Source organism: Suncus etruscus, chromosome 3 (genome assembly GCF_024139225.1).
Source record: "Suncus etruscus isolate mSunEtr1 chromosome 3, mSunEtr1.pri.cur, whole genome shotgun sequence".
NCBI lineage: Eukaryota > Metazoa > Chordata > Mammalia > Eulipotyphla > Soricidae > Suncus > Suncus etruscus.
The window spans coordinates 109,148,510-109,161,832 of NC_064850.1; the positions used below are offsets into that span (position 1 = coordinate 109,148,510).

The window sequence follows — 13,323 nt, forward strand, 5'->3', positions numbered from 1 at the left end:
GGTTGGTCACATGCAAGGCAACTGCTATATAATCTCTCCAGTTTATCCTTAGAGGTTTTAAAATAGACCTTCTCAGTTATGCTTTTAATCTTTAAAGTTCACATAACCCTCTTCCCTGCACTGTGGCCAAATGCTGTGGTATCAATGGGTCACACATCTCTGTGATGCTCACACACACAGTGCTGGGCACACCAGGGGGTCACACCAGCACTGCTGGGGATCCCACTTAGTGATGTGGGTGTGACCAGCCACTAGTTTCTCAGACTCCAGCATACAAGGCAGATTCTCTACCCATGAGCCACATCCCTGCCTCTCTTTCACTGCTGGTGTCTGGTGTTGGTGATACTGAAAACATCTACAATGTTTGGTAACATTTAGGAAAATATTGATGTGGCTGCTGGCAAATGACTCATCTTGGAAATATACAACATAAACAGATGGTCTCTGTAAACATGGCATAGCACTGCAAAATATAGATTAGTTCACACATTAATTTATTACAAGAATACAGTGCACATACATCTAACATATGTATGACTGGTTGTTTTGTAAGGTTTGGAAAGGTTTCTGATCAACAGTAGACTATTAGTCATTATGTTTTGGGGTGTCCAAAGTTATATGCAGATTTTAAACTGTACAGGGCAGTGGCCATCTCTAAGTCATTCACTGTTCAAACATCAAATTATACTTTATAAAAAAAATTGTACTTTATAAAATGACTCATTAGACATAGAAAACTTTGGGTAACCGAAGTGATTTAAAAATTTCAAAAGTTGGGGTCAGAGAGATAGCACAGCAGCGTTTGCCCTGCAAGAAGCCGATCCAGGACCTAAGGTAGTTGGTTTGAATCCCAGCGTCCCATAGGACAGTGAGGAGGTTGCCTTGCACATAGCTGACTCAGGTTTTTTTTTTTTTTTTTTGATTTTTTTTTGGGCCACACCCAGCGTTGCTCAGGGGTTACTCCTGGCTGTCTGCTCAGAAATAGCTCCTGGCAGGCACGGGGGACCATAACCACCTTTGATCCTGGGTTGGCTGCTTGCAAGGCAAACACCGCTGTGCTATCTCTCCGGGCCCTGACTCAGGTTTGACTTCCGAAACCTGCTGGGAGTGATCCCTGAGCACAGAGCCAGAAGTAAGCTCTGAGCACTGCCAGGTGTGGCCCAAAAACACAACATAAATATAAAATTTAAAAAGTGGATTAATTGGGGCCGGAGAGATAGCATGGAGTTAAAGCGTTTGCCTTGCATGCAGAAGGTTCAAATCCCGGCATCCCATATGGTCCCCCGAGCCTGCCAGGAGCAATTTCTGAGCGTAGAGCCAGGAGTAACCCCTGAAAGCTGCTGTGTGTGATCCAAAACCAAAAAAAAAAGTGGATTAATTAATAAAAAAATAAGTGGATAATATGTATATGTCTAGAAATATTTTTTGTGTGTTTGTTTGGGTGGAGGGAAGGAGCTTCCTGAGGTCTGGGGACCTTTCTGGAAATTATCAACTAACTGGACCAATTCAAGGTGACAGCCTGAGATGTGGAGGTCAGAGCTGAATTTAGTGGTGCTCAGGGAACATTGTGATGCCAGGGGCTGAGCCAGGGTTGGCTGCATGCAAGTAGGAGCCTTACCTCCTGCGTTTCCCCAACACCCCAATTTTGAAGACAAAATCAGACACAGAGCACTGCACTGTCCTAGTGTGGAAACAGTTGGATGATGAATGTGACCTGTACTATTATCATACATACCAGTCCATCTGTTGGCAGCATCTTTTGCTACTTCATTTGCTTGACCTGGAAAAAAAAGACATTATCATCTTCATCTATTTATTGAGTCAGTTTTTCCTCTGGTACCAAGTAATAAAGTCAGGGCGTCAGCTAGGTGAGACATGTGATCTAGCATTGATCTGTATCCCTGACCCAAATCTTATCCTTTCATATGAACAGATTTAAAAAGTACAATGTCTGGAAAAGTAGTGTAATTGGCTGAGCGCCTGCCCTGCACACAGCCAACCCAGGTTCAGTCCTCGGCATTCATCATGTCCCAAGTCTGCTAGGAATGATCTGAGTGTAGAGCCAGAGTAAGCACTGAGTGCAGCTGAATGTGGCTCAAAACACTCAATAAATAGATAAAATTCAAAGTACAATGGCTGGAGAGATAATAAGAGTGTACATCAGGGGCCGGAGAAATAGCATGGAGGTAAGGTGTTTGCCTTGCATGCAGGACGGTGGTTCGAATCCCGGCATCCCATATGGTTCCCTGAGCCTGCCAGGAGCAATTTCTGAGTGTAGAGCCAGGAATAACCTCTGATCGATGCTGGGTGTGACCCAACCCCCCCCCCCCAATAAGTGTACATCATTCACCATACGACTGCTGTGGGTTCAATCTCCAAAAACTGCATATGGGCCCCAGAGAAGACCTCCAAGAGTGAGCCCTGAGCAAGGTCTGGGAGTGAGACCTGAGCAATGCTCGATGTGTCCACAAAACAAACAAACAAACTAAAAAGTACAATGGCTATGGGAAAAAACCTCAAATAATGAAATAATATTGTACTAAACTTTTCAAGAAAATTTTATTTATTTCTTTCAAAAAAATTTTAGATTGTTGCAGTTATATTGATCATTAATAGAAAGCTGTGTAAATAATTTTCCCTAAATGTCCATTATTATTTTACTTAGTTTAAAATTTTATTCTTTGGGATTTGGGGGCCTGTGCTCAGAATTTATTCCAGCTCTGTGTTCAAGGATCATTCTTGGAGAGACTCAGGGGACTATATATAGTGCTGGGAATTAAACCTAGGTCAGTAATGTGCAAAGCAAGCACCTTTTCTATTGTATTATTTCTCTGGGCCCAATAATACCAATGTAATTTATTATTAAATTATTTAAGATATGGGCCCGGAGAGATAGCACAGCGGTGTTTGCCTTGCAAGCAGCCGATCCAGGACCTAAGGTGGTTGGTTCGAATCCCGGTGTCCCATATGGTCCCCCGTGCCTGCCAGGAGCTATTTCTGAGCAGACAGCCAGGAGTAACCCCTGAGCACTGCCGGGTGTGGCCCAAAAACCAAAAACCAAAAAAAAAAAAATAAATAAATAAATAAAATAAAATTTAAGATATGTGGATTATTATAATTTTAAAATAAAATATTGTCTTTATTAAAAAAGTTTAATAACTGCTACCAATTTCATGACATCAGTAATTCTTTTTTTTTTTTTTTGGGTCACACCCAGCAGTGCTCAGGGGTTATTCCTGGCTTCAGGCTCAGAAACTGCTCCTGGCAGGCACGGGGGACCATATGGGACACTGTGATTCGAACCAATGACCTCCTGCATGAAAGGCAAACACCTTACCTCCATGCTATCTCTCCAGCCCCTTTCCCATCTGTTTTTTCTTTTTATTCCTTTCTTTTTTTTTTTTGGTTTTTGGTTTTGGGGCCACACCCGGCAGTGCTCAGGGGTTACTCCTGGCTGTCTGCTCAGAAATAGCTCCTGGCAGGCACGGGGGACCATATGGGACACCGGGATTCGAACCAACCACCTTTGGTCCTTGATCGGCTGCTTGCAAGGCAAATGCCGCTCTGCTATCTCTCCGGGCCCGACTTTTATTTTTCTTAAAACCCATAGATGAGTGAGACTATTCTGCGTCTCTCTCTCTCTCTCCCCCTCTGACTTATTTCACTCAGCATGATAGATTTCATGTACATCCATGTATAGGAAAATTTCATGACTTCATCTCTGCTGACGGCTGCATAATATTCCATTGTGTATATGTACCATAGTTTCTTTAGTCTATTGAAAGGCATCTTGGTTGTTTTCAGAGGTTGGCTATTGTGAATAGTGCTGCAATAAATATAGGTGTGAAGAAGGGGTTTTTGTATTGTGTGCAATTTATATCTTCATCAGATCTTTTGGGGACTGAGGGGGGCACTGAGCTATACCCCGTGGCAGTGCTCAAGGCTTTTTTTTTCCTGGCTCTGCACTCATTACTTCTGGCAGTGCTCAGGGAACATATGAGGTGGTTCCAAGCTGGCTGCATGCAAGGCAAAAATTCTACCCACTGTACTATCTTTCCAGCCAATAAGCAACACATTTTTTTCCTCTGAGGTTCATTTTACTTATTTATTTTAGTTTTTGGGCCACACCGGTGATGTTCAGGGGTTACTCCTGGCTATGTGCTCAGAAATCGATTGCTCCTAGTTCGGGGGACAGACAATATGGGACTCCGGGGATTGAACCCAGGTCCGTCCTGGGTCAGCTGTGTGCAAGGCAAACGCCCTACCTACTGCTGCGCTATTGAGCTTCATTTTTTTTTTTTTTTTGGTTTTTGGGCCACACCCAGCAGTGCTCAGGGGTTACTCCTGGCTGTCTGCTCAGAAATAGCTCCTGGCAGGCACGGGGGACCATATGGGACACCAGGATTCGAACTAACCACCTTAGGTCCTGGATCAGCTGCTTGCAAGGCAAACACCGCTGTGCTATTTCTCCGGGCCCTGAGGTTCAATTTAGACAATATTAATTGTTAGGCCTTATTTTCTCCCACAAAAGAGAATGATTAGTAGGCAACTAGAAATACAACCACCTCTTCCGCTGGCAAAGCTGAGACTCCCAGTGGTCAGATCCGGCAGTACTCAGAGGTTACTCCTAGCTCTATGCTCAGAAACCGCTTCTGGCAGGCTCGGGGGACCATATGGGATACCGGGAATCAAATCAGTGTCTGTCTTGGGTTAGAAGCGGGCAAGGCAAACTTCCTACCGCTGTGCCATCTCTCCAGCCCCAAACTTACGTATTTCTTCCACAACTTGTGGGTCACATTCTCTGTATTTCTCTACTTCGGCCTTTAGCTGTTCCTTTTGGTTGCGAAGTGAAGAAAGTTCTTCTGCCAGAACTGCTCTTTCTTCCTGCATGCAAAACCATTTTAATCACAATGAAGACAAAGCAGGAGCCTTTTTGTTGTCTGTGACTGAATTTCAGTCACATGTTGTACTATACCCTTCACCAATGTACATTTTCTGCCACCAATGTCCCCATTTTGCCCTCTCAGCCCTGCCCTCTGCCCTGCTTGCCTCTGTGGGAGACATTTTTCTCTCTCTGCTTTTTTTCCTTAAGGCTATATACTATATAACCACTTTCATTTTATGATATTTATCACAGATTCTGTAGTTAAGTTTTTTGTTTTGTTTTGTTTTGGGGTCACACCTTGCTGTCTCAGGGGTTATTCCTGTGCTCAGGAATCACTCCTGGGTCAGCCATGTGCAAGGCAAGTGCTGTATTGCCCTGTTCTATTGCTCCAGCCTTCAGCATTGGATTTTTGACTTCAACCTTTGGCTACTCTCCAGTCTCATGCTGAAGAAAGGGAGCCAGAATTTGCAGGAAAGAGCACATGAGCGGAAGGCGAGCAGCGTTGTTCCATGGACAACTGTGATACAAAATGCTCCAGATCTCTGTTTCCTGGTGCAGGAGATATTAGCAGAGATGCCTGTTTGTCAGTGGGGTTTTGGCCACAAGTGGCTGTGCTCAGGATCTTTACTCCAGGCTCTTTGCTCAAGGATTACTCCATGCAGGGTTCAAGGAACTCATTGTGGGATTGGGGATCTAACTAGGGTCAGCTGCATGCAAAGCAACGCCTAACCCCACTGAACTATCTTATTGGCCCACCTAGAGGTGCTTATTGAACCAAGAGAATGTGGTTATTATTACTAAGAAATAATAATCAACCGCATTTACTTTTAATTTAAATGTAAATAACTACATATGATCATCGTAAGTGCAGAGTTAGCCCAGCTTGGGAAAGATAAACCTAAATTTAGGCCATTATTTGCCATCTACACCCTAATGTACATGAACAAGGAGAAGAGAAGCAGCTAGTAGAGTGGCAGAGTGCTGGACATAGGTGACCACAGAGAGCTCTCGGGGCACTGTGTGGAAGTCAGCAGGTCTCTGCTAAGCTCACCTGCCTTGTGCCCTGGAATGAAAAGAGAGGGATAATAATGAGAGCTACCTCCCTGCATTACTGGTGGATTGGATGAATATGCACAATATTTCTGGAACAGAACTACCCTGCTCACAGCAGGCAGAATGTACATTAGCTGCTTTAATCTGCATTTTAGGCTGCTCCTCAGCCATCTTCTCTCCTGAACATGGACCTCATCTGTTTGTCTCCATGTTTCTTTGACTACCAATTTCCACCGTGGAGAAGATTGTATTCTTTTTTTGTTTTTTGTTTTTTTTGGGTCACACCTGGCAGCACTCAGGGATTACTCCTGGCTCTAGGCTCAGAAATCGCTCCTGGCAGGCTTGGGGGACCATATGGGATGCCAGGATTCGAACCACCATCCTTCTGCATGCAAGGCAAACGCCCCACCTCCATGCTATCTCTCCGGCCTAGTGGTTCGTTACTTATTTTTCTCCAGAACTTCAATGGTTCCAGAGAACTCGGTAACATTCTGAAGACTGGCTAACAACTTTGGGGTATGGGTACATCAAAACTACCCAAAGGTGTTTCTACAAGTTATTGCCAACTTAAAGGAAATAAAGGTTGTCAAATATAGACATGATAATGATTACTCTTAGTCAAAGGAGAATATGGTAGCAGGGGTAATAAAGGCACCTTCCTTGCACGTGGCCAACCTTGGTTTGATACCTGGCACTGCATATGGTCCCCCAAGCACCACCAGGTGTTATCTCAAAGCACAGAGCCAAGAGTAAGCCCTGAAAACCACTTGCCTAAACCAATGAGAGAGAAAGAGAGAGAACAAGAGAGAGGAGGGGAAGAGAGAGGAGAGAGAAGGATGAGAAAGGAGAGAGAAAGAGAGGGAGGAGAGAGAGAGAGACAAGAGAGAGAGATGAGAGAGAGTGTTACAATAGTCTGAGATTAAGCCCAGAACTTTACCTTCCCTTGAATATTCTTCAGAAATGAGTACTCTCCAATTTCTATCTACAACTCTGTGGACTATTCATATCAAAGAAGGTATATAAAATCACTTTGATATGTATAAAACCACTGTAAAACTAACACATATTCTTTTGTGCTATCTCTCTGTGATAATGTGATAATGTTATTATGCTAAAAGAAAATAATGAAAATAGAAAGTAAAATGACTTTTTTTTTTTTTTTTTTTGGGTTTTTGGGCCATACCCAGTGCTGCTCAGGGGTTACTCCTGGCTGTCTGCTCAGAAATAGCTCCTGGCAGGCACGGGGCACCATATGGGACACCAGGATTCGAACCAACCACCTTTGGTCCTGGATCAGCTGCTTGCAAGGCAAACGCCGCTGTGCTATCTCTCCGGGCCCGTAAAATGACCTTTTTAAAGATTCTAACATGGAGCCAGAGAGAGACTAAAGCTAGGAGGGCACTGGACTTGCCTAAAGCCAACATGGGTTTGATCCCTGACACCCCATACTGCACCCAAATTCTATCAGGAGCAAACCCTGAGCACAGCTGGATGTGGTTCAAACCGCTCCCTCACAAATATAAATCCTAACATAATATTTAAAAAAATAATTACATTTGGGGCCAGAGCAGTGGCGCATCTGCCTTGGATGTGCTAACCTAGGACAGACTGTGGTTCCGTCCCTGGCGTTCCATATGATCCCCAAGCCAGGAGTGATTTCTGAGCGCATAGCCAGCTGTAAACCCTGAGTATCACCAGGTGTGGCCCAAAAACTAAAAAAGAAAAAAAATTACATTTAGGGGCTGGAGTGATAGAACAGCAGTAAGGCATTTGCTTTGCATGCAGCTGACTGGGATGAACCGGCATTCAATTCCCAGCATCCCATATGGTCCCCCGAGCCTGCCAGGAACAATTTCTGAGCACAGAGCCAGGAATAAACCCCTGAGTGCTGGTGGGTGTGACACAAAAACAAAAACAGAAAAAGTTCCATTAAAAAAAATTTGGGGCCGGGAAGGTGGCGCTACAGGTTAGGTGTCTGCCTTGCAAGCGGATGGACCGCGGTTCGATCCCCCGGTGTCCCATATGGTCCTCCCAAGCCAGGGGTGATTTCTGAGCACATAGCCAGGAGTAACCCCTGAGCGTCAAACGGGTGTGGCCCAAAAACCAAAAAAAAAAAAAAAATTTTTTTTTTTTTGGTTTTTAGGCTCTAACTGGCAGTGCTTGGTGCTTATTCCTGGCTCTGTGCTTAGGGAGCATTCCTGGTGGACTCGGGAGATCATATGGATTGCCAGGGATCAAGGCAAAAGCCCTACCTGTTTGTTATACTATGGCTCTAGTTCTAATTATATTCATTCATTCATTCATTCATTCATTCAGTTTTTGGGTCTAGTGGTGCGCTGAGTTTATTCCTGGCTCTGCACTCAAGGAGCACTCCTGGTGTAGCTTGAGGAACATATGGGATGCCAGGGATGGAACCTATGTCGACTGCCTAATTATAAGTGAAAGAAGTCAATAACTTTAGGAAGTTATGGGCAGGAGTAATATTATAGTAGTATGGCATTTGCCTTGCACGTGGCTGATCCTGGATGGACCTAGGTTCGTTCCCCAGAGTCCCATATGGTCCCTTGAGTCAGGAACAATTTTAGAGCGCATAGTTAGGAGTAACCACTGAGCATCACCAGGTGTGGCCAAAAAACAAAAACAAAAACAAAAACTTTAGAAAGTTAGAAACAAGGTATTGAGGATGCTGTGTTGATACTTTCACTTGCTCTGTGGTAACTAAAAATGAACAGCCATAACAAGGCTTCTTGTACCAGGTCAGCCTCTAAATGCTCTACCGACGGTAACTAATCTGCTATATTTTACTTATTTATTTAGTTTTGGTTTTTGGGCCACACATGGTAGTGCTCTGGGGTTATTCCTAGCTTTGCACTCAGAAATCGCTTCTGGCAGGCTCGGGGGATCATAAGAGATGCCAGGATTTGAACCACTATTCAGCTGCTTGCAAGGCAAACACCCTACTGCTGTACTATTTCTCCAGCTCCAACACTAATTTTTTTTGAACTTTATTTATTTATTTATTGGTTTTTGGGCCACACCAGTGACGCTCAGGGGTTACTCCTGGCTATGTGCTCAGAAATTGCTCCTCACTTGGGGGACCGTACAGGACATCGTGGATAGAACCGAGGTTTGTCCTGGATCAGCTGTGTGAAAGGCAAATGCCCTACTGCGCTATCGCTCCGGCCCCTCTGAATTTTAAACATCAGCTAACATAGTTGTTCATAATACAGTTGTTCCTAGTATTCAATTACCAACATCAATCCCATCCACCATTCTGGACCTTCCCTCCTCAACTGTCCCCAGCTCCCCATGACCCCTCAAGCATGCCCCTTAGCAGGCACAAACAATTTAATTTATATTGTTTTTTACAACTAAATGGTTAATAGCATTATCAAACAAATACTTCTGTAGGGGCCAGAGAGATAGCATGAAGGTAGGGCATTTGCCTTGCATGCAGAAGGACAGTGGTTTGAATCCCAGCATCCCATATGGTTGGTCCCCCAGCCTGTCAGGAACGACTTCTGAGCATAGAGCCAGGAGTAACCCCTGAGCGCTGCCAGGTGTGACCCTAAAACAAAAAACAAAAACAAACAAAAAAAATACCCTTCAGTAAAAGGAAAATTGTGAAAATTGCTCTATCTCACAATGGGATCATTTATCAGCTATTTGCTGCTGTTGAGCTCGTGTTATTATTTTTGCTTATTGAGCTTCATTGGCTTCTTTGCTACTTCCCCATCTAATTTGCTTTGCTCCTACTGGATTTTGGAGGTGTTTGGTGGTCATATATGTGGCTGTGAGCATCAAAACTCTAGGATCTAGAGAACCAAGTTGTGAGTCGCAGCCACTTGGTTCAGCTTGGCTTGTCTTGGCTTGTCTTGGCTTGGCTTGCAGTTCTTTAGAGATTAGTGGTGAAGCATTGAAGCTGGACCATTATTTATATGACAGTGACTGGAAAACATGGATATGGCTGCCGGGGTTACTGGCAGTACAGGGGACCAGAGGAAGGCTGCCTCTGCTCCCACTCCAAGAAGGCCTGAGCTCTCAGCCTGAAAACTAGTGTACCCAAATGGTTTCATCAGCGAGTATCTCTGCAGAGACAAGCAGTGAAGAGTAAAACTGGGCTATTTGTATGTCTTGCATGGGAACTGTGGGGCGTTTAGTTTATTTTAAAATCAATTATCTAAAGATTTGGGGGCTGGGGAACAGCCTCAGGTCCTTCCTCACAAAAGTGAAGCATGTGGGGGCCGGCGAGGTGGCGCTAGAGGAAAAGTGTCTGCCTTGCAAGCGCTAGCCAAGGAAGGACCACGGTTCGATCCCCCGGCGTCCCATATGGTCCCCCAAGCCAGGGGCAATTTCTGAGCGCTTAGCCAGGAGTAACCCCTGAGCATCAAACGGGTGTGGCCCGAAAAACCAAAAAAAAAAAAAAAAAAAAAAAAAAAAGAAAAAGTGAAGTATGTGTCCTGCAACTAAGTTTACATCCCTAGTCACAACAGTGGTTAGTTTAATTCTCTGAATAATCCATGAGGCAGATTTCATATTCTTCATTTTACAAACAAGCAAGTGTAGATAGAACAAGGAGGTTAGGAGACTTTTCAAACCCAGGTAGTATGGCTCCAGGGTTTCTGATTCCTATTTTGCTGCCATATATAATTAAATCATGATACTTCTAGATTCACAATTACTGAATCCCACCAGGGCAAATGTTCATGCACTTTGCTGTGGCTCATTTCTTTTCTGTAGAAATGGCATCTTCCTCTCACAGAAGTGCTGTGCCTTATTATAACCTCTATTTAAAATAGCCTTGTTAAGAAAGCTACAAACAAACTTACCGTATCATGTCGACCAATTTTAGCCTTCTCGATGCTTTTTTGTAGATTTGCATGCTTTTGGTTTCCCTCAGATAACTAAGGAATGAAAAGCAAATAAAATGACTTGCTAAGATAAACTTGCTTATCACAATGCTTATGGATCAATAAGATAAAAAATAGTTTTCAATTCTAGTCAAATTAACAAGTCAAAAACGACCACTGGGAATTAACTTCTCTAATTTGAAGAAATTACCATAAATCACTAGAGCGTAGGCCAAAATAAATAGTTTAAAAGTACTATTTTAGGAAGCTAGAAGAATAGCTTTAAGGGCTGAGTACATGATTTGCATGGAGGAAGGTCTGGGTTCGATCTCTTGTACTACATGGTCCAATGATCACTGTTAAGAGTGAGTCTCAAGTATGGGCCGGTGTGGTGGCACTAGAGGTAAGGTGTCTGCCTTGTGAGCGCTAGCCTAGGACGGACCGCAGTTCTATCCCCTGGCGTCCCATATGGTCCCCCAAGCCAGGAGCAACTTCTGAGCACATAGCCAGGAGTAATCCCTGAGCATCACCAGGTGTGGCCCACCCCAAAAATAAAAAAAAGGCATGGAGTGAGTCTCAAATATTTTCAGGGTGTGGTACAAAAAATTAAATAAAAATAGCTAACCTAAAAATAAAAATCAGCGGGCCCGAAGAGACAGCACAGCAGCGTTTGCCTTGCAAGCAGCTGATCCAGGACCAAAGGTGGTTGGTTCGAATCCCGGTGTCCCATATGGTCCCCCGTGCCTGCCAGGAGCTATTTCTGAGCAGACAGCCAGGTGTGTCTCCTGAACATCGCCGGGTGTGGCCCAAAAAACAAAAACAAACAAAAAAAAAAATTGAAAGATTGGGGCCGGAGAGATGGCATGGAGGTAAGGCATTTGCCTTGCATGCAGAAGGGCGATGGTTCGAATCCCGGCATCCCATAAGGTCCCCCAAGCCTGCCAGAAGCGATTTCTGAACATAGAGCCAGGAGTAACCCCTGAGCACTGCCGGGTATGACCTAAAAACCAAAAAACAAAAAGCAAAAAAAAAAAAAAAATTGTTTTAGATAAATTTTCATCAAGTTTCATCTCATTACTGACTGATGTCTTTTCAAAACATCCTAGATAATTTTTTAGACTGCAGGGTTGGGGCCTATTCCACTAACAGAAGGAAAACTCTTTTTTTTTTAACTTAGGTACTTACTGAGGAACTGCCTAATTTATTACTAGAGCTTACAGAAAAAAAATCTAATATACTATTGCCAACTTCATGTACATTTTTCCAACCTTAAAAATGGTCAATGTAGGGGCCGGGCGGTGGCGCTAAAGGTAAGGTGCCTGCCTTGCCTGCGCTAGCCTTGGACCGCGGTTCGATCCCCCGGTGTCCCCCAAGCCAGGAGCAACTTCTGAGCACATAGCCAGGAGTAAACCCTGAGCATTACTGGGTGTGGCCCAAAAATCAAAAAAAAAAAAAAAAAAAAAAAAAGGTCAATGTAAGTATCTATCAAGCTTGCAAAGTAGAGAAACTACATGAGAAAGAGAATCAAATAATACCAGATTTAAAAATAATACATAAAGGGGCCGGAACGGTTGCGCAAGCAGTAAGGTGTCTGCCTTGCGTGCACTAGCCTAGAATGGACCTCGGTTCGATGCCTTACGTCCTATATGGTCTCCCAAACCAGGAGCAATTTCTGAGCACATAGCCAGGAGTAACCCCTGAGCGTCACCGGGTGTGGTTCAAAAACAAAAAAAAACAAACAAAAGAAAACAAAAAATGAGAGGGGTCGGAGCAGTGGTGTAGCAGTAGGGTGTTTGCTGTGCACACGGCTGACCTAGGAAAAAACCGCAGTTCTATCCCAGCATCCCAGCATCCCTGAGCCAGGAGCGATTTCTGAATGCATAGCCAGGAGTAACCCCTGAACATGTGGCTGTGGCAAAAAAATACATACATAATATTCATTAGTATGTGGTTAGGCCCACACCAAAACAAACAAACAAACAAACAAACAAAAAACAAAAAAAACCAAAACTGATTAAATTCAGAATATTGATTTCCTTTTTCATTTATTCTCCTAGGTCCATGACTAAATAATCATAGTGGAGCTGAAGCGAAAGCACAGTGAGAATGTGTTTGCCTTGCATACACTGACCTGGGCTCGATCCCTGGCATCAAAAAAGGTCCCCTGAGCCTGCCAGGAGCGATTTCTAAGTACAGAGCCAGGATGTGGCTGAGGGTGAGTGCTGCCGGGTGTGGCCCCCTCCAAAAAAAAAATCTTTCATAATTTGGGATAAGAGAGATAGTAAAGTAAGTAAGGCTCTTGCTTTGCACATAGATGTCCTAGATTTGTTCTCAATATCCCATATAGTCCCATGAGCCAGTCAGGAGCAATTTCTGAGTGCAGAGTCAGGAGTACCGTTACCCCTGACCACTGCTGGGTGTGACCCAAAGAACAAAAAACAAAACAAAACAAAACAAAAAAGAAAAGAAAGGGCATTCTCTATAGATGTCCTTTCAAGAACAAGCCTGACACATACCTACACTAAAAACAGGAAC

The 13,323-nt window shown here is 43.9% G+C and overlaps 1 protein-coding gene across 1 annotated transcript in view; it reads right to left on the bottom strand.

The window, feature by feature from the left end:
- Positions 1–13,323, bottom strand: part of MND1 (meiotic nuclear divisions 1) — a 53,068-nt gene that overhangs the window by 3,903 nt on the left and 35,842 nt on the right. The window contains exons 5-7 of the mRNA XM_049770865.1: positions 10,768–10,842; positions 4,770–4,884; positions 1,736–1,780 (exon numbers count right to left, since the gene is read on the bottom strand). Coding sequence (XP_049626822.1) covers positions 1,736–1,780; positions 4,770–4,884; positions 10,768–10,842 — 235 coding nt within the window. The remainder of the gene's footprint in view (positions 1–1,735; positions 1,781–4,769; positions 4,885–10,767; positions 10,843–13,323) is intronic.